The sequence below is a fragment of the Triturus cristatus genome, chromosome 10, assembly GCF_964204655.1.
Source record: "Triturus cristatus chromosome 10, aTriCri1.1, whole genome shotgun sequence".
NCBI classification, from domain to species: Eukaryota; Metazoa; Chordata; class Amphibia; order Caudata; family Salamandridae; genus Triturus; species Triturus cristatus.
Window position 1 is genome coordinate 304393575 of NC_140593.1, and position 20770 is coordinate 304414344.

At 42.1% G+C, this 20770-nt stretch overlaps 1 protein-coding gene across 1 annotated transcript in view; it reads left to right on the forward strand.

Moving 5' to 3' along the window:
• The window catches only part of ITGA8 (integrin subunit alpha 8), a 652632-nt gene that overhangs the window by 322685 nt on the left and 309177 nt on the right, over positions 1–20770 (forward strand). Inside the window, exons 14-15 of the mRNA XM_085631247.1 lie at positions 6657–6702; positions 6958–7065. Coding sequence (XP_085487373.1) covers positions 6657–6702; positions 6958–7065 — 154 coding nt within the window. The remainder of the gene's footprint in view (positions 1–6656; positions 6703–6957; positions 7066–20770) is intronic.

Consider the following 20770-nt stretch of genomic DNA (forward strand, 5'->3'; position numbering starts at 1 on the left):
TATATTTGTAACTATTTTACATAATTTAATTTTATTCAACATTGTTTCCTGATGGGGTTTTATTTTAAGTCCCTAACACCACTATATTCTAAAGGAGGGTGTTGCCATATGTAGTGCTGGACGTACTCCAGGTCCGACCTGCAGTAATTTACTACTGTAATAACTTCAGAAGTGCATTTTATGAATAGCAATGGACTTCCTCTTTTGTGGGTGGGTGCACGTCCATTCCTGACCCCTTTCCTAACCCTCCCTAAACCCCCACCTTGCTACTCCCTAAACCACTTCAATTTAGTAATAAGTATGTCCCTTTTTCCAGCCCTTACCTAATTTATTACTAGGTATTATACTTAGATGTGTGTGAATAGGAAAGATGGATGGGAGAATTAGACATTTTTAGTAGTAGTATTGTAGTACTAATGGTTATCCAAGCATCATTTATTTACATGAATTCAAGTCTATAGTATATATTTGATAGGTTTGTTTGACTTGTGTAGTTGCTTACAATGGTGGGCATGCTTATACAAACATGTGGGTAAACTCCCGAACTTTGGGGCATATCAGCAACAACCGGCGATAATTATCGCTCAGCGCTCTTAGCGTGAGGATAATTATCGCCGGGTAACGTAGATTTTTATCGCTGAGATAGCGTGCTATTAGCAATGCTTATCTCCTCAGCGATAAAAATCCTCACGCTAACTGCCTAACGTGAGATTATCGCTGGAAACCCAGCGATAATCTCACGTAGTGTGGCGTTAACTTGCTGATAGGGACTCACAAACTTAGCCATGATATCCACCTTCCATAGGATATCATGGCTAAGTCAGTCCTGAAGCAGGCGTAAGGAAAGTAGCGATAACAGGGGTTATCGCTACTTTTCCTGACTCTATGCTTCATAGCGTGGGGCTTGATGATAGGAGAAATGTCGCTTAGCGACATTTCTCCTGTCATGTTAGGTCAGGAACGCCCACTTTGCACCTCATTAGAGATGCAAAGCTGGGCGTTAGGAATCCCGATGCTAAAGCAAGGTTTCATGCGTTAACGTGGCCTTGCTAATGAGGCGATAAAATTATCGCCGCTTTTCAGCCGAAAACGGCCGCAAAAGCGGCGATAATTTTTCATCGCCAGCTTGTAAATATGCCCCGTAGATCCCAGTTGTGTTGATGATTGTCCTGTAGTTCATGTGCATTTCTGTGGATTTATCTGTGGACCAAGACAATGAATGCACAAAAGATACTATAAATGGATTTTCAAGTGTATTGTCCGCTACTAGTCAGGTATCAGTATTCGTGGCAACTTGGAGACTGTAGATTTCGGCCACAAACTTTGTGGCTGCAGCTGTTGTGCAATCACAAAATGCAGCCCAGGGGTGGACCTAAACTGGTTCCAATAGCAGGCAGCAGTCATTGATGCAGATAGGCAACTGCAGCCAGAGCTTAACCATCTCCATGTGCTCTGTCACAATCCAGCTCCTGACCTCAGTGGCTAGCTTGAGGGTCGCCTTAAAGTGAGGGCAGTCACTGACCTCATCCCCTCGAGGGATACATAAGGTCTCTATCACCAGGAGACCATAAAGAATGACCATAGAAAGTGGCACCTGGCCGTGTGCGTAATTCCCATATTTTGCTTTCGTGTAATGATGTGAAATTTTGGCAAAATTACTTGTAATTAGACAAAATGCAATTCCATCACTTAGTATTATACTTTACAGAGAAACACATCCCGGTGTCAATTCGTGACGCAAGAACACATTACAAGCAAAATAAGTTCTAGCAAACAAAAGCACTGGTAACAACAGACCAGGGTCAGTTGTTATCAATCATTTGCAGTACATTTTAGTGTGAATGGTGTTTAATTACTTAAGGTGGCATAATGGCTTAATTCCGGGAATTTGACATAAGTGTAACATGAAATTCTCAGCACGAATTGCACCGACACAATTTACATTTCGGCCAAGCCCAACCACCACTCAATGATGGTGCGCAGGGCAGGAATATGTGGCAAAAATCAAGAGCGTATCCATGTGCTTCTCACAGATGTGCATTTATCATTGTTGCACGTGGAAGATGTTTGATCACACCCAGTAGATCTCTTTTAGCCCCAAGGCAGAGAAGGTTTACCTACCTACCATGCAGAGAGGAGGCAGCTACCAGCTCCCCTGACTCCTCCACCAAATGTTATCTGAAGGAGGGCCCATTTGGGGATAGGTAATCAGTTCTTTCAGAGACTGGCCAGGTTTTGGGTGAGTACCCCTCTCCCAACCACCGCCCCCTCTGTGTCACACTTCCAACAGGTTTCTGACCTCATAGAAGCATATGGGTTGACTTTTAATACACACCAAGCTAGTACAAAATAAATATAGAAGAATAATAATGATGATCAAAAAAAATATTGGCAATAATTGGGGTGAAAATGCATACTGAAGGGAGAAAGTGAGAATTATATTAGTTGGTATATATTTATTATTACATAGCCTAGCACTAATCAGCAGTAGCTAGGGAATCTGTCACACACAAGGAGAAATAAGGAACCTGCAAATATAAGAGCCCCGATCATACATTTCTGTTTGAAGATAGAACACAATGACCTTTTTTGTAACAATTCATTCTGGAATGTGTGGTGTAAATGGCAGGATTGTGAAAACATTTAAGAAATACACTCCTATACAGGGTCTCATTGATCTAATAATAATATAGGCAGTGGTGAACATTAGTGATGTGTATGACAGTGATGACAGAGCATATGTGATCCATTGTGGCTGCTTAGAATATACCCCAGATTTTTTGGGGATGCTTTATTACGTATTATGCTCCCAAAGATTATAACTCAGAGATCACAGGCCGCTGGTCAGTGGCTATTGGTCACAGACGACATAGGACTGAAACAATAGAAATTAAGTATGTGCATGTGATAATATAATAAGCATTCAGTGACTTGTGTGCAAAGTGTAGGTACATTTGACACATGCCCAGCATACAATTATGCTGGGCACTTTGCAGAATGCTGAGCCTGATAATTTGGCAGATTTTGGTAGAGAGTATCACAATAGTCTGCTTAGAAATTTCTAAATCTTTCATTTGCTACTGGTTTGCCTTTCAGAGGGTTGAAGGAGCTCTGACACTAGAGAAGAAGATGCTGAACTCAGATTGTGGGTGGGCCATAACCTTTAGCTGTGGGCCTTTGGTTTTAGACTGCCGTAACCAGCCAGTGAGCATAAGGGAGATAAGTGGCTGGTGTTGAACATGGAGTTGAGAAACAGCGAATCTGCTTGGAAACTATTGGTTTTAACAGGGCTAATGGCCAACCAAGCATCAGTGTAGGCCAAGCAGCATTGACAGAACTGGTAATACTGTTGTGTTGGGTAACACAAATAGAGCAGTGCATTGTTGGTAAAGGATTAATACAACAACCCATAGTTGCTGATGATTTTGAGGAGGAGATGGAAGTAGGTGTTGGCAAGAGTAGGATAATCCTTGAGGCAACATAACCATCAATCAATCAATCAATCAATCAATCAATCAATCAATCAATCAGGGTTGGTAAAGCGCAACTACTCACCCGTGAGGGTCTAGAGGGAGAAGGGGGGCAGCTCCATTGAGGGCTTAAGAAGAGAGTCGGATTACAATTTCAGTGTTTGAGACCAAATTGATTAGGAATTCAACCAAGATACTTAGGAATGTATCACAAAGACTATTTCATAAAATCTGTGTCTATTTTAAACAGCAACAAGGAGCGTGGAGGAAGGAGGTTTGTTTAGCAGGTGGTCTGGTGTTTTTATTCCAGTTTAGGATGGGTGGTTTCCTGACATAACAGTGGAAGAAGCCAGATAGAAAAGGACTGAAAGGATTTTGGGTGCTGAGAAAGCTTGCAGTTCGAAAAAACGCCCTGCATGTTAATTCTGTTCTCTTACCTTGCCAGCAGACCACGCCCCCAAAGGCATTCAGTTTTAGCAAAACCCAAAAAGCATTACTTTGGAGCCCTGCAATTGTACTTTTTTGATGCACTCTATGACACGCCTCTCTAATCGGTATCACGCAGGGGCATGCCCTCCTGCAATGTTCAAAGACAGCATTTTCATTTCAGTGATTGGTTTTTAAATGTTAGCAGTAAAACATCAATGCACCAGCCCTGGAAATCACTGCCCTTCAACAAGCCACTGCTACGTTTGCAATGCTTTGAAGCTGCTTCTTCCCACATGGTAAAGGCAGAAGGCAAGCATATGGCGTGAGGACACACCCTTTTCGTGCTTTATCTCATTAATGTATGGAATGTGTGGAGCTAACGTTTGAGTGGAAGAATATGTATGAGCATATGGAAAGCAGGTTACTTTCCAACAGTGCCAGATAGTATAGACAATGTCTGATCTCGAGACAGGGTTCATTGTGCACATCATCAGAGCAGCCTTCCTTACACTGTGAAGAAGCTCAGTGTCCGTGTACCCTTCTTGCTCTTGGTCATGACAACGTAAGCATGCCTGCGAGCATACACAATGTATATATATGTTAAAAGTAACACTCAGGTTAGAGAAAGGAATAATAAGCATAATTTCCCAGGCATACAATATTTTCATCAATTGCTTGCTTTTGCACTTTCCAAATTTTCAGTTTTTTAGAAGTATGGCAATTTTATGCAAATAATATTGACACTTTATCCTGCAATGCGTTTGTATATAATCTATCTAGTGGTTTTAAAGAGCAGAGCGGTACGATAATTTATGTTATGTTATGTCTATTTGTAGAGCGCACTACTCATCCGTGAGTGTATTTAGGTGCTTTGGTAAGTGTGAAGCCCCTCGGGTTAGTCGAAGAGTCTATTTTCTGCTTCTTGCAGAATTCAAGAAGTAAAGAGGAGGCTCTGATGTGGTGAGGGGGATCATTCCATGTTTTGGGTGGAATGTAGGAGAAAGAGCAAGCTCCTGCTTGCGTTTGCAGATGCAGGGAGTGTGTGCCAGTGAAAGGGAGGCAGAGCATATGTTTCGGGTGGGCTGGTAAAAGTGTATGTGGCTGTTTAAGTATTCTGGTTGTGTGTTGTGCAGGGCTTTGTATGTGCATCTGTGGAGTTTGAATTGGCTATGTTTGTGGATAGGAAGGCAGTGAAGCTTCTTGAGGTGCAGTGTAATGTGGGTGTGGCTTGGGAGGTTGAGTAAGGTGGTGTTCTGGATGGTCTGTAGCCTCTGTAGGAGTTGTTTACATATTCTGGCATAGAGAGTGTTGCCGAAGTCTTACCTGCTGGTGATGAGTGTGTGTGTGACATTCTTTCTGGTGTTCTGTGGCAGCCATTTAAAAGCATTTCGTAACATGCATAGGATGCGAAAGCAGGAGGTATTCACTGCATTGATTTGTGCTGTCATGCCTAGCTTGTTGTCTAGAATGATTCCTAGGTTTCTTTCATAGGATGTGGATGTGAGAGTTGGTCCTAGCTCTATTGGCCATCGGGTAGAGTGCCATAGGGAGGGCATGTTGCCGAAGACCAGAACTTCTGTTTTGTAGGAGTTAAGCATTAGACAGTTGGTTCACATCCAGTCTGCTACCATGGTCATGCACTCCCAGGTTGAGAACCACTGTTCTGGAATATAATGGAAGAGGTTTCATATAGTTTGGATTTGGGATGAAGATTCTATTGAAACTAGAAATGAAAACACAAATTAGTGGATTTACCTTGGACACGTTGAGGTGAACAATGGCTCACATTTGAATTGCCCTCATATCATGTGCACAAATGATGGGAAGAAGAAAATGGTAATAGGTGGTTTATGACCTGTTCAGAAGAAAAATCGCAGGGCAACCCCAAGGAGTTTCAAGCTCAAATGAATCAAGCAGTACTTAGTTATTGTATAGTATTTCACTAGGGAGGAAGAGAGGGATAAATCAAATTCTGGAAAAGCCCTCCCCAACAATAATACCTGTAAACAACAGAGTGCCCAGGAGATAGTTCCAAGAGAAACAATGTATGAATGTCATGTCTCAAGCCTATCTGACCAAAGTTCTATGGTTTTTGTTTTCAAAAGACGAAGGCCTTCACCCACCCAAAGATTGCATGTTTATCCTATGGCCCATCCTCACATTGTTAGAGAAATTCTACAAGGGGAGCTCTTCAAGTAGAAAATAAGCCAGAGTGTGAATTTTGGGGCCTATGATTGCTTGTGTGTGGTGTGTATGATGCAGAGAGGAAAGAGGTAAACTAAAATTAGCTAGTGAAACCCAAAACATAAATGTCCCTGATTAACAGGGAGTTTTTCTCTCTGAGTGGCAGAGATATTTTCACATTTTACTTCCCGGGACCATCATACTTCACATGGCAGTCACTGGAAGGAAAAATCAGCAATGGTCTCCGAGTGTGATCTGGTGGTCCAGCAGTGGGCAGAGTGCCTGTGATTATGAAGGCAGAGCAGCTGGGTCTATGCCTAGGAAAACCTTCCAGTTCCCCCAACTCTATATGGAGAGCAGAACCTAAGAGGTTGATGGATGGGGTGTCTGCCTCTATAAGATCCTAAATGTGACACTATTTATCAAACCTACAAATATATGATATAGCTATTTGGCACCTGAGAGAAATCTCCTGTTAATCCTAAAGGCTTTACACCTGTACTCAACCATCTATGTATTTATTAGGTTCTGATAAAATTATGACATTAAAGATATGTTTTCTCTTTTTTTCAGATATAATTGTTGGAGCCTTTGGTGTAGGGAAAGCAGTTGTATACAGGTATACGCCATGAGCAAAAAATGTTCTATATTCCTGAAGGATTGAAGCTAGCAATTGTATTTTTAGACATAGACGTTGGCATTGACATCTGCTGCCACTATGCATGCAAATTTGGTTTGAATTGTTTTATTGAACTAATAACCACACACTGAGTAAATTCTACATTGGGAAAATTCCTCAAATGCGTGCTTCTCAGTTAGAATAACTGAAAATGGCATTTTGCTGGGAATGTTAAACCGGTGTTTTCTCCCACAGAGCAAGGCCTGTGGTAACAGTGGATGCTCAACTGGTGCTGAACCCCATGATTGTAAATCCAGAGAATAAAACGTGTCCTGTTCCCGGCTCTACACTACTAGCAACGTGGTAAGTTGTTAAAGAAGTATGGGACAGGAGGGGTTGGTCAGACAAGGAATTCTTGTTTTCACTTGTCTCAACTGGAATTCTTTTCTTTGACAATTTGTCATGCTACCTTAACACAGGATTCATTGCGGAGAAGTTTTGACAAGGCCTGTAGATAGTTAAGCTTTGCTACATGCACGGTTTTTAAATTAAACTGGGTAACAAAAAATATATACTCCCTACACAGTTAAAATCACAAAAATGTAAAGTTTTAAATTAATCAGTATCTCTTGTGTCCATTGGGACATCTGTTTATATCAATAACATTACCTTTGATCACACTGCAATACATTCTCCTGGTTCTAACTAGTTGAGGACTTTGTTGTTCCTGCTGTTGGATTTAATGTGTGGACCACTTGTCAATAAAAACTTGAAATCAAACACCCATAAGTGAATCTTAGCAACCCACGGATCCTTGTACTGATGAAAGGGGTCAGGCATATAATAAAATGAACAAATGGCAGAATATTGAAGATCAGATAAAAAGGAGTAGAGGAGGTTGAGAACAGGGGAATGGAGGAAGTTGCTAGGAGACACACACATAGGAAATGCTCCTAGAAGTGTGGAAATTAACCAACAGAATATGGATCCATTGGGGTACGTCCATGCACCATGGAGAGCTGATCTTGTTCAAACACAGGAGGAAGAGTACATTTGGACAAACAACCAGGCAACCATACAAATGCATCAAACATGTGAATCTTTGCACCAACACAAATGACTAACAATTTATGAACATGCTGTAGATTACTAGTGAGTAATTACAACTCTCCTGGCTTTCACCATTGGTCCAAAGTAGGGAATGAAATTCTTCTGCAGGTTGAACCAACTGACTGATTATGATCCTCGATTCCTGATCTCACATACTAGTTTGAAGAGTTCTAGGGAGTGGTTAATAGACTTCCATCTTCCACACTCTACACAAAGCTTTTTTTTAGGTTTGTCACTGACGGTTTGATCCAAGGACATTTTAGAGTCAGGTTTTGTAATTAGAGAGATCTTTTGACTAGTTTATTTTTTATCTAGATCTTATTCTTTCCTATTGTACCAGGTCAAAGGCTAAAGTTAACCAATCGTTATGCGTTTCTATGAGTGATTCCACAGAAGTAGTTGAAAAGACACACTTCTTTTAGGTGTCAGGTGCTACACAGAACCTTTCAAGCTAAATGAAGGATTCAAAGAACACCACTATCCTGTGATACCTCATAGTGAAACCTGTATTTAAATAGAAATCACGGTGCTGATGTCAAGCTACACCTTTTTTTATATGTCGAAATATTTGCAAAGTCTAGTTCTCTGCTTTTGTAAAATAGTTGCAAATGAACTTTACTAAAGCATTAGCAGAGTGCCCCATTAAAGCTGCATCATCATTATAAAGCATCATTCAACAAGCATGTGTCACACTGACAGCCCTTGTTGACATCCAGGTAACCCCCAAAACTAACACCAGGCTCAATGGACTCAACAGAGCTGTGGCCTGATTTGCCCTCTCTGCCAGCACCCTGTGTGCCAATTTGTGGCAATTTAAAAAGGTAAATGAAAAAAGTGTCAATTTCTTTTGGACAAGTAGGATAGTGAATGCAATTTTGAGGGCTTTATGATAGGTTTGCCATCCCCTACTGATGGAGCAGGGATCCTTAAATCTATAATATCAGGTCCTCACAGGAAACAACAAAGAGTATTGTAATAAGTTTTGAAAGATTTATTGCCACAGTTAGTCAAACTAACATTGTTATTAATTAATTCATTAAGTATTTAGATTAAGCATCATTATTACAAGTTTAAGTGGTCCATAAACCTATATTTCAAGATAAGGAAAAATAGAAAATTAACAACGACAACAAAAAGAATTAAAAATATGCAAAACGTGTTTCATATAGGAAAAACCCTAATTAAATTTAAGAAAGGATAGGTCGGGAAAAGGGTATTTGGTTAGGCAAATAACATAAGGTGTAAGCTTCAGTAAACCAATAAAGGTCTCGGGCGAGGGAATGTGAATGCCTAGGCACTATGGGCCAGATGTATCAAAGGGTTTTGCCCATTCTGTGTCTAAACACAGGGCCATGTGTTGATACATATGGCCCTATGCCTTTGCATTCGGGAATTGGAGATCAGCATCGGTGAGAGCGGTCTTCTCAGTTCAAAGTCAGCAAGCATCTCCTCTCTGGTTTTAAGAAAGGTACTAGTTTTCAACATTACAAACTGTTCTCCCTCCCAGGTGTCAATCATATTACTTCAGACTCTGGGAGCAGGTAAACTCCCCTCTTTCTCAGGGCAACACAATGTTCCATACAAGGCTATGTCTATGAATTGTTACACTGGACAGACAGTTGGAAACAGTCAGCTCTTCCCATGAGTCACTTTCCCATCCTGGCACCTTCATCTTCTTTTGATGAGAACCTTACTATCGGGTGTCTCATACATAACAATAACCTATTCACTAGCTAGCAAAAGGTGTCTGGAAAAATACAGCCTCTCCAGTGGGAGAAACATAATGTGCAAAACAAACACAAATGTAATGTGCAGGCCTTTTCCCCTCACACGTGTAAAATATGACATTCTAAATGGCAATAGATATGAGGCTAACTTAAGTTGAATAGCATGTTAAATCAGGGACTGCTCACAACGGCTAAATGAGGTCTCTTACTACAAATGATATAGTAGAATTCACATTATTTAACAATAGAAATCAGACTTTGCCAATAAATGAATTTAATTGTACAAATGTAGATTATGCTCCCCCACTGCCCAAAAGTCTGCTGGGCACTGAACTGTTTTCTTTAATCGATTCAGCATCACTAGCAATCACCTGCAATAAGAATTCTCGAATGTCATGTGTTTGATGTCTGCTTGGGTTTTGACACATACTGTGACATTGTTATTAGGATGGTCCCATTAAATGCTAGTGATTTCTGAAATCCATTAATGCATGTTTTGCTTTTATTTTTCATACTTGAACTGTACAATTGTTCATCTTCTGTCCAGAGCACTTATGCACTTAATCATGCTTGGACAGACAATCCATTATTTTAACTAGTGTATTCTTGCCAACATTACATTGTTACATTATTTTATTAGTTTATGTAACCCCTACACTTGTACAAACTTGGCTACAAGGACAATAATTGTGTTCCCAGGAGAGATATTTGATAGCTACTTGAATTGAAGTGCCATGTGTTAACGCGCAGCTCGTTAGTAGTGTTCCTACATTGTGCATATAGACACAATATCCCTTGTGCAGGGATACAGTTCCAGGAACACCCTGCCTATGTCTCGGAAGAATAGTTTTGCTGTTGATGACTTCCTCTTCTGTTCACTTTCTGGGGTTGGCTCTTTTTTTTCTTTGTAGTTGATATAACCTTGTACTCTACACATGAAAACAATTAGCTATGAAACCCCAGTAGGAAAACAATCCTTAAACCTCACAGACAGACTGCAGTACCTCCCCGCCAGCTGCACGGTTTACGCGAAATACCCGCTGATTGATATATCAGGGCAGCGAATGGAGAGCTTCTAGCCAATTGGAAAAGTTTGTTGAGTTTTATTGAAGTGCATAGCCAATGTCTTTGCTGTTCCTATAAATAGAATATCTAAAATATGCATGAGCTAGGGACAGAACCATTGATTTTGTTGGTGATGTCTTTCCTACACAAAACAGAAGTTCATTGACTGTGGCTGATTCGATTTAGGGCTAGGCCTCCAGTTCTGACAGTTCCAACTACATACAAAGTGGTTGGAGAATTTCCCAAGCAGATGAATTCCTTCTGCAAATATTTTATATTAATGTCTTTTGTTATTTCAAAAATGTCATTCTGAGAGTGCAATCAAGATGAACACCCACAGTTATTGAGATTACATTAATCACACAACAGCAAGTGCTCGGGAGATTTACAATGTCACCCTCGTAATGCTGGCTCCTCCCCAGAGTCCACTGTTTGCTTAAGAATTATTTTTGCTAATGTTTCGCCTTGAAAATAAAAGAGAAATATGCTTATTTTTTCCAAAGATAATCATGAGTGCAGTGGGAATGGCTCAGCATTTGTAATTTCTCCAGGGAAAAGAGATAAATACTTCTAATAGCCCCTGGCGTCTGTGGGAAGGCCTTGGTTAATGGTATGTGGCAAATGTCTTTGTCCTCGAGGAAGACATTGACTGAGGTCAGGCCAGATGTAAACATTCCAGCTAAGGCCCATTTTAATTACAGCTGACTCAGGAAACTGATCCTTAGCTATAATATGATTAGAGGTCATTACCCAGGTGGTGTTTGAGGCCAGAAGGACTTGAAAGTATTTGAGATGCATGGGAGTTGTTACTCTAAAGAAGCAGATTATGGGTCATGTTAACATTCTCTAAAGGCGATAACTGGGAAATAAGCTTAAATCAATTGTTTTAGTCCATCAGAAGTAGTAATGGGTTTTTTGGTTTGTCAGAGCAATGTGATGCCTGCTTGCAACGAGGCACTGCATGAATGGGAAACACTATGCTAATTATCGAATGCAGCAGCCCTAAATATTGGTTCCTGTATTAGGATGGTCTGGTAATGATAGAAGAGACAGCTGTCATTTCACTCATAAAGGACATGTTAGTAAAAATAGGAAGGCCTATGGGAAGCAGCCTGGGATTCCTTGTTAAGTGATGTCACATGGTTGTGGGTGGTGCCCCTGCCGTGGACGGAGATGAGAACACAGTACCCCATGACCAAAAATGTTCACTGCAATGATGCTGTTTGTGAAGGAAGGTGACATCCTTCATGGCAGCTTTAGATGCATTGGAACCAGTAACGACAATGGTCAGAATAAAGTGGTGTCTACCCATTGTGACCATGGGACACATTGACCCGGATTCAGAGATCCATCTTGCGCTGCAATGAGGGGGTGGGGGTGGCCACAACACTGTGACTGTGCTGTGGGGGTTTGTAGCAGAACATGTTGATGCCATCGTTCTTGCCCCCATAGTGCAGTGCAGCCCTGTAGGGACCATGAGGGGTTCCTGGATCCTCTACCTGGTTGTCAGGGCACCGATACCCCTGTTGCCTACAGCCGCATCCTGAGAGCTGAACAGGAGGAGCGCGGTTGATGCGATGTCTGACCTAGTACACTGGCACTTGTAGTAAAATGAAAGTCACATGAGCATCAGCTGCTGGTTCCCATACTCCCCCCCTCCAAATAAAGGGCCATACTTACACACCAGTCATTCAATTCCTCTTGTGGCTCATTTCAGCACAATAAATGTTCACCCATTATCAGGGCACAGGATGGTGCTGTGGCGAGTGCCCAAAAGCAACGATGTCTGTCATCGTCGTGTATTTTATGTTTGACTACAACATAATATTCAGGAATAAGCCGGCAGCAAAGGGTTATTGCGTAGGGGCGATAGAGCTAGGTGTGCGGGGGTGAATAAAGAATACTCAGGTCTTTTTTCAGGCAGGATTTTTTGTGTTTTCAAAGACAGCCTGCTACGTACCCCATATGAGGTGGTGTTACCGGCCAGCACCCCACTCCACAAATTGTTCCCGCTCACTGCTGTTAGGCCGCTATACTGAACCTCCATTGAACTTCTAATTGGCCATGTGTGCCCCCACTTCACAGATGAAGTACTGAGTGACAATCTGGCCCTTGGAAGAGTCCATCACTGCAGGAGGCACAGCAGACACTGACGTGTCTGACGGTACCGGAGCAGGGTACCCGTCGCTGAGAGGTTCAATCAATAAAAAATGCGGTTAGCAGCTGTGAACTGGTATATTAAAAACAGGAAGCAAGAACAGGTGCATGAAGTGAGCTACCAAAAATAAAGTCTCAAATGTATTTATACTACATTTTCCATTCATCCAACTCTCCACTAAGGGCAGAGAGAGATATTGTGACGCATCGGCGAGTCGGAGACCAAGGTGTCAGTCTGTTTGTGCTACCAGCGACGGTTTGCCTGGTCTCCTGTTGACAATTATTCCTGGTGGTGAATTGTGGCTTCATTTTGTAACGTATTAAATTGTTTAAGCAGATGTAACTAATTGCATTGGCTCATTAGGCAGAACCTTTTCCGTCAGACTGCTTCCTTCCTGCCTATACCACTGGGTCACGAAGGGGTCCAACACGCTGCGCCAGAATGCAGCCCACTGCAACCTTTTCCCTTTGCAGTGAGTATGGAGAACTCAGCTTGGCATTCTTCATAGCTGTTTAAAGGTATTTTTTCTATTTCCACTATATATATATATATATATATATATATATATATATATATATATATTACCTACTGGCGGTCGCCAGTAGGTAGTTATAGTTAGGACCACGTTTCCATAGGAAAACCTCAACATTCTATTTTGAATAACTTTGGCGCCGGTCGACGAATCCTCGCGAATTTCTCAAAATAGGTGGGGCGCTACGCTCCGCTCCTACCCTGAAAGTCTCGGGGGGATCCGTCAAGCGGGGGCTGAGATAAAAGGGGGGTCCCAAAACGCGTTTTTCCCATGCATTTTTCCATAGGACCTTTAGAACGAGCTACAGCCCGAACGGCTGAACAGAATTACTCAAAATTTGGCAGAGAGGTAGTCCCTAGGTCAAGGAAGTGCCTTTTGTAGGTTTGGTGTAAATCTGTTCAGTAGATTCTGAGAAAATAGCCTTTAAATCAATATATATATCTGAGCCCGCTTACGGTACGCTTACCGTACGCTTACGGTAAGCGTACGGTGGCGTGCGCGAGCGCGATTCTGATTGGCTCTTAGATCTTAGTAAACATTCGAATCGGCCGAAACCAGGAAGCGGCGGCCGCCATTTTCTGTGTTTCACTCTGAAAAAAAAAGAGTGAAAACAAGAAAAGGGGGCAATGAGGAGAGTTACAGACCCCCTTACATTTGTGAGGGGGTCAAAGAAGGACTGTAAAGTACAAAACAAACATTTATTGATTTTTAAAAAAAATCACGGGGTACGCGTACGGTAAGCTTACGGTAAGCGTACGGAAGAAACATGGCGTGCGCGAAGGAGATTCTGATTGGCCCATAGATCTTAGTAAACATTCGAATCGGCCGAAACCAGGAAGCGGCGGCCGCCATTTTGTGTGTTTCACTCAGAAAAAAAACAGAGAAAACAAGGAAAGGGGGCAATGAGGAGAGTTACAGACCCCCTAACATTTGTAAGGGGGTCAAAGAAGGACAGAAAAGTACAAAAAAAACATTTATTGATTTTAAAAAAAATCACGGGGTACGCGTACCGTAAGCTTACGGTAAGCGTACGGTAAAAAAAATAAAAAAAAATAAATGAAAAGCAGATTTAAGAGTTTGCTCATCATATGTCCTCCATGTGCGCACGGCGAAGCGCATCGTGCGTTCATGGCCCATCTAGCGTAATGTGGGCACGCGGTGCGCGAAGCGCACCGCGTGCTCACTGTGCGCGCACGGTGCGCGAAGCGCACCGTGCGCGCATGGAACGAACTGCGTTAAGTGGGCGCGCACGCCACAAATGGCGTAAAGTAACTTAGCATTTAAAAAACCGTAAAAATTCACTGAAAAAACCATAGGTTTCACACATGTTATAGTTAGCTGGACATTTTACTGATAAAAAACCAATGAAATTCCCCCGTTATAGTTACTGTAGGCAACTATAACTCACGCGACCGTAATCCTCTGCTGATGACATATGTGTCTTTATGAAAAAAAAATATTTGTAATATATGTATAGCTAAAATTTAATGGAAGAAGACATGGGCAAATAAGTGTCTAAATACAGTATTAGCATCAGCAGAGGATTGCGGTCGCGTGAGTTATAGTTGCCTACAGTAACTATAACGGGGGAATTTCATTGGTTTTTTATCAGTAAAATGTCCAGCTAACTATAACATGTGTGAAACCTATGGTTTTTTCAGTGAATATATATATATATATATATATAGAGAGAGAGAGAGAGAGAGAGAGAGAGAGAGAGAGAGAGAGAGAGAGAGATAGATAGATAGATAGATAGATAGATAGATAGATAGATAGATAGATAGATAGATAGATAGATATCAGCATTAGAAACCGGCAGGTCTTACAAAATGTGTTCACGCGGCAATTGCTATCCATTCGCGCACTCCTTTTAGTGCTCAGTAGAAAAAGTCGCCACTCGCCCATAACTTTTCCTCTTACCACAATCTTCATAAACTCAATCTGTGAAAATGTGTAAGGGAAGCACCTAAAAAAGGTACAAATCACATATCATTGTTTGAGTACATGTGTATATTGCGTGCAAAATCTCCGAGATCACTTTTGCAAATTACGCCAGAGACTCATTGCACCCTAATTTGCACATGGGTTCAAATGACCTTCATAGTATCATACGTACATACTGGAAATACGCATTACATTATAGAAACAAACTCTGGCATCAAGTTCACAATTTATTGTAAAAAACTAAAGTTATGATTTTTAAATGATGTACGATATAGAACCTTTTATTCGACTTGCTGAAGAAGTACAAATACCATATAGTCTGCTGACTGTCGACAACCTCATACTTTTGACACTTAGACCTTCATCAGTAAAAGTGGATGGATACTTCCGGTATGTATGGAAACTACTGTTAAGGTACATACCAGAATCATGAGTACAGTGGCTAACACCACACTCCTTCAGTTCTCACTGGATACATTTCGCAGGTCAAACTGCTGAAATTTATAAAGGGAAAATTGCGCAGTAATTACCAGGACAGTTTGATTTTGGTGGGGATGATTTTGGTGCGATCCCCACCAAAATCTCCAATGTAGTCCTTATTATCGGGGACAAACTCATAAAAGGGTGTTATTTATTCCACCCAATGAATTCCGATCGAGTGGAGTCAGATATTATCAGGTCTGATAAATATCAGCCCAAACACCAGGCCACTCGGAATGGTGGCCTTATTTCGTATAGTTGAAAAAGATAAAATCTTCATTAGGTTCTATACTCACATCACCTCTGTCGCGAGACATAACAATCGACCTAAAAAAGAGCTTTCAGAAGTACATCAGAGAGCGGGTCTTTGGCTCTGCCCACAAGTTGTTAGCCATGGTTACACAATTTGATGTGACAGACACTGCGCTTGTATTGCACTCTTATTGGCAACTGATGGGTGTTTCCTCTCCTAGTGTGGAAAACCCTCCCCATAATGTAATCAGGGATGGGTGACTCACTGAAAGCTTGATCCAGGCTCTTGGAACCTTGAGCCCATAACTAGCAGAGCTTTCATGTGCCTTCTGCCTGCCTCCCTCCTTCTTCCCAGGAATGTGGCATTAAGGCCAGCAATGCATACTTTGGAACTGCAGAACCAGGTTCAGATCTAGGAGTTTGCTCAAAATCCTGGGATTCTGAACAAATCATTTAGAGCCTGATTATGAGTTTGGAAGACCTGGAGCGGGCCGTCACACCAGCGCCCCGCTCAAGGACCACCACACCCATAGTTAGACCACTGGCCAGATTAGGATTTTTCTCCTGGTCTGGCGGGCGGTCCTTTGGAGTTCCCACGGTGGTGCTTATCAAAAAGGCTCAGTAATGGGAGCACCAAAGCCCGTTCCTGCACAGTATGGACTGTAAGGTCCATGCCATGCAGGAATGGGGGTGCATGCACACACCATGTGCCCCCTGCATGCACCCCATGGCCCGGAGGCAACAGGGTGCCCAGTTCGACCCTCAAAGTTTCCTCACAGCCACACTTTTCATGGTGGGCTCGCCACCATTAAAAGTAAGGTGGTCAGGAAACTCCTAATATGCTTGGTGGTGCCACAACAGCCCAGCCAAGCTTATTCAGGCCTCTGACCAATGCGTCACCGCCTCCGGATCCATGATCCCTGGTGATTGAGGCGGTCCTGTGACGGTCGCACCACCGTAGTCGTAATATGGTGGGCGGACCATCAGTCTGGTGGTCCAGGGACCGCCACCACGGGTTCGGCTGTCCGATGAACCACCAAACTCCTAATCAGGCCCAAATCTCCCCATGCCTATAAGCAATGATTGTGACCTTTTATAATGTAACTGGTACCCATGCACAAGTAGGCCAATTGGGCTTCAGGTCGAGTTCATATTATATAAAAATGGAAAAAGATGCACAAAGAGGTGAAACAAAGCCTTTACATAAGCAATTACATCTAGCTATCCATTTCTTGGCTGATTTGAAAAACCGGACAACCTGGAAAAATCGCTGCTTCACTGCTTAAATTGTGAAATCATAGACAAATATTTTAATTCACCAAAACTCTTTTTCTTTATTACTGTGTTATGTTATGTTATGTTATGTTATAGGAAATTATAAAGCGCAGCGGTTACCCGGAGGTGTCCTGGCTTGTTATTATCCCATGGGTAAAGAAATGGTAAACCGCAATTACAGGTTAAAAAGCCAGGTCTTTAGACCCTTTCTAAATGTCAGGAGATCTGTGCTGTTTCTCAGAAAAAAAGGAAGGTAATTCTAGGCTTTTGCAGCACGTACGAAAAAGCTTCTTTCACCCCAAGAGGCTTTTTTTGTAATTGGTACTATCACCAGCTTGGCTTCCATGGAACGCAGGGTTCTTTTAGGTCAGTACCATTGTACATGCTGTTTCAGATACTCTGGACCTGTGCCTTGAAGAGCCTTGAAAACTGTACAAAGGGCTTTAAAGCGCACCCATTTCCTGACAGGCAGCCAGTGAAATTTTTCAATTTCCCTGGAGATGAACGCAAATTTAGGTGTGCCCGAAAGCAACCTCGCTGCAGCGTTTTGCAGCAGTTGGAGTTTATTCATGAAGCGTTCCTGTAAGCTCAGATACAGGCCATTACAATAATAGAGCTTAGACTGGATATGCGCCATGACCACTGTCCGCTGGCTGTCAGCCGGTAGAAAGGGGAGAATTGTCTTGATCATTCTAAGCACATAGAAGGTGATAGATGACACTGCATCAATGTGATCGCCAAAATTAAGCTTGTCATCAAACATAATACCTACGTTTTTTACTTTCCTTGAAGGTGCAGGAAGAGTGCCCATTGTTATTGGCCACAGGTTGGGGGCCCAAAAGTTAGCATCATTCCCAAAAAGGATGACTTCTGTCTTGCCTGAATTTAATTTTAGGCAGTTTTGTGTCATCCACCTTCCCACGGCTTCCATACAGTCATGGAACTGATTATCTAATTCAGTTCCCTGACCAGGCCGCAGCGCCACAACAATCTGTGTGTCATCAGCGTAGGAGGTCAGGTTAAAACCAAAGGAGCTGATCAGTGAGGCTAGGGATGAGACGTACACATTAAAGAGTAAGGGGCTAAGCGAAGACCCCTGTAGCACTCCACAAGGCAGGGTGAAAGGTTTAGAGTGAAATTCATCCAGTGCAACTATTTGTGATCGCCCAGATAAAAATGATTTTAGGAGCTTCCACGCTTTACCTTGAACGCCGCATGGCAACAAATGGTCCATCAATAGATCATGATGGACCATATTAAAGGCCGCCGACAGGTCGAGCAGAACCAGGGCGGCCTTACCTCCCTTATCCAGAGCTTCCCTAATCTCTTCCGCAGATTTAATAAGTGCAGACTCGGTACTGGGACCCTCTCTGAAACCGTTTTACATAGGGTCTAACACATGGTTATCCTGTAGGAAGGCACTGAGTTGCAAATTCATTGACTTATCAATCATTTTCGCTGGTAGCGGAAGGCGGGATATCGGTCGAAAGTTATTTGGACCCTTAGGATCAAGGCTCGGCTTCTTTAGCGGGGTAATATAGAAGCGATTTTCCACAGTTTTGGGAAATGCCCTGTTTCGAAAATTGGGAGGTGAGTGCAAGGGCTACGGGTGCCGGGACGTGTTTGATCACCGAGACCGGGCAGGGATCAAAGGGAGAGCCTGCTGTCGCTGCCATGAGGAGTTTCTTAGTATCCGTTAAGGATATTTCGGCAAATTTGTAAAGACAAGGGGAGGGTCCTTAGCTGGCCTCCTTCCCTCCAGCGAAACCTCGGGCTCTGCGGAGCTTGGGAGGTTAAATGCTGAAAAAATGACCTCCACCTTATTCAGGAAGAACCTCGCGATGTCCTTGCATAGTTCCTGATTTGACTCAATTTGTGCTGGACGGGAGGAGGCCAGATTTGATACAGTTTTAAAGATTTTTTTTCTCAAAGTTTTGGCTAAACTGATTTGATTTGCGAAGAGAATTTTCTTAGCTTTAAATATCAGTAGCTTGTACGAGGCAAGACTTTGTTTGTATAACTTTTTATCTAATTCCTCATATTTTTTCCTCCAATTCCGCTCCAAGGTTTTGCAAGTGAGTTTCTGTTTCCTCAGCTCCTCCGTATACCAGGGAGCTGTTGGGTGAGATCTTTTGGGAAATCAAAGTTTTACTGGGGCTAATTTGTTACATGCTGTTCCCACCCAGTCTGTGTAAAAGTTGGTCGCCTCATCTATTCCTGTAGGTAACGGACCAGCAGTTGCTGTAAGCGCCACCTTGCTTTATAATAATCTGGGCCACATAAAGGGCTTCATGACAATTGTTTTGCCTGTTAGAGTACTTCTCATTGCAGTGCTCTAATGTGAGGTATTAGTGAGAAAGCTTCACATTTTAAAGGAAATACACTTTTTGTTTTGTTTCGAAGTGACTTTATCATATTTTATGTGATGCTTGTTGTATGATTTACATAGCAAACAATTTCAGGGATCGGCAAGTGCACTGGCGCTAAGATCCGATCCAGACTCTTGGCTCAGCTCTCCCTGTCAATTTGTTGACTTGCCCACTTCTAAATGTAAAACTGTGGCTGAGTGAGCCAGCCTCAGTATGGCAAGAGGAAGCATCGTGTTTTTTTTGTATTCACTTATTTAAAAAAAATGACTGTTGAAATATAAATGGCTACCATATTAGGGTAAATCAAATTGTCAACTTAATAATATACACGCCTCAGAAAATAATGTATGATTGTCGCATATATATTGCCTGATCCTAATAAAGCTGCTGTTCAGGACAACTATACACCATTGTAGAGAGGGACACATGCACAACATTAAGGGTTAGATGTATGCACAAATGGTCGCAAAATACTGGTCGCAATATTTTTGTGGCCAGTGTGGTAATTTGTGAAGTGCCCTAGCCCTTATAGGCTATTTTGCAAAATACTCATTCACAGTGGGTTGCAATTCGACCTACTTCATGAATATTAGTGAGGTAGGTCGCAAATTATGACCCACCTGGAATCACAGCCATCACAGGGATGGTGGCTTGCTGAGTTGTGCCGACCACCATGTTGTGATTGCTTTTAAATAAAGCACTTTTCTCTAAATGCAACCCAGTTTTCTAAAAAGAAAAATGGGATGTGTTTAAAGAAAAAAATTGAAAGTACATTTTATATTTTAAAGAGTTCCACTGCCTACATTAGAAAAATATATTATTTAACATTTATAAAGGGGAAGAGGTCCTCGCGGGACCCCTTCTCATTTGCAAATACTTTACCACCTCCTTTGAGGTGTCAGTAAAATATTAATGTTTTGCAGCTGCATTTCAGCTGCAAAACATTCATACTTAGCATTACGATTTGGTATTTGGAAGGGACGTCCTAAACAAGACACTTCCAAATACCGAAAAGTATTAGGTTGCAAACCCAAATTGCGATTCAATCACAAATTGGTGTTCCTACATTTAAGAAACTATTTTTGCTGTTGTTTGTGACCTCTGGTGGGGCTGATGCTGGAGCCACAGCTCGTGGTGGGACAGAAATAAGAAACAT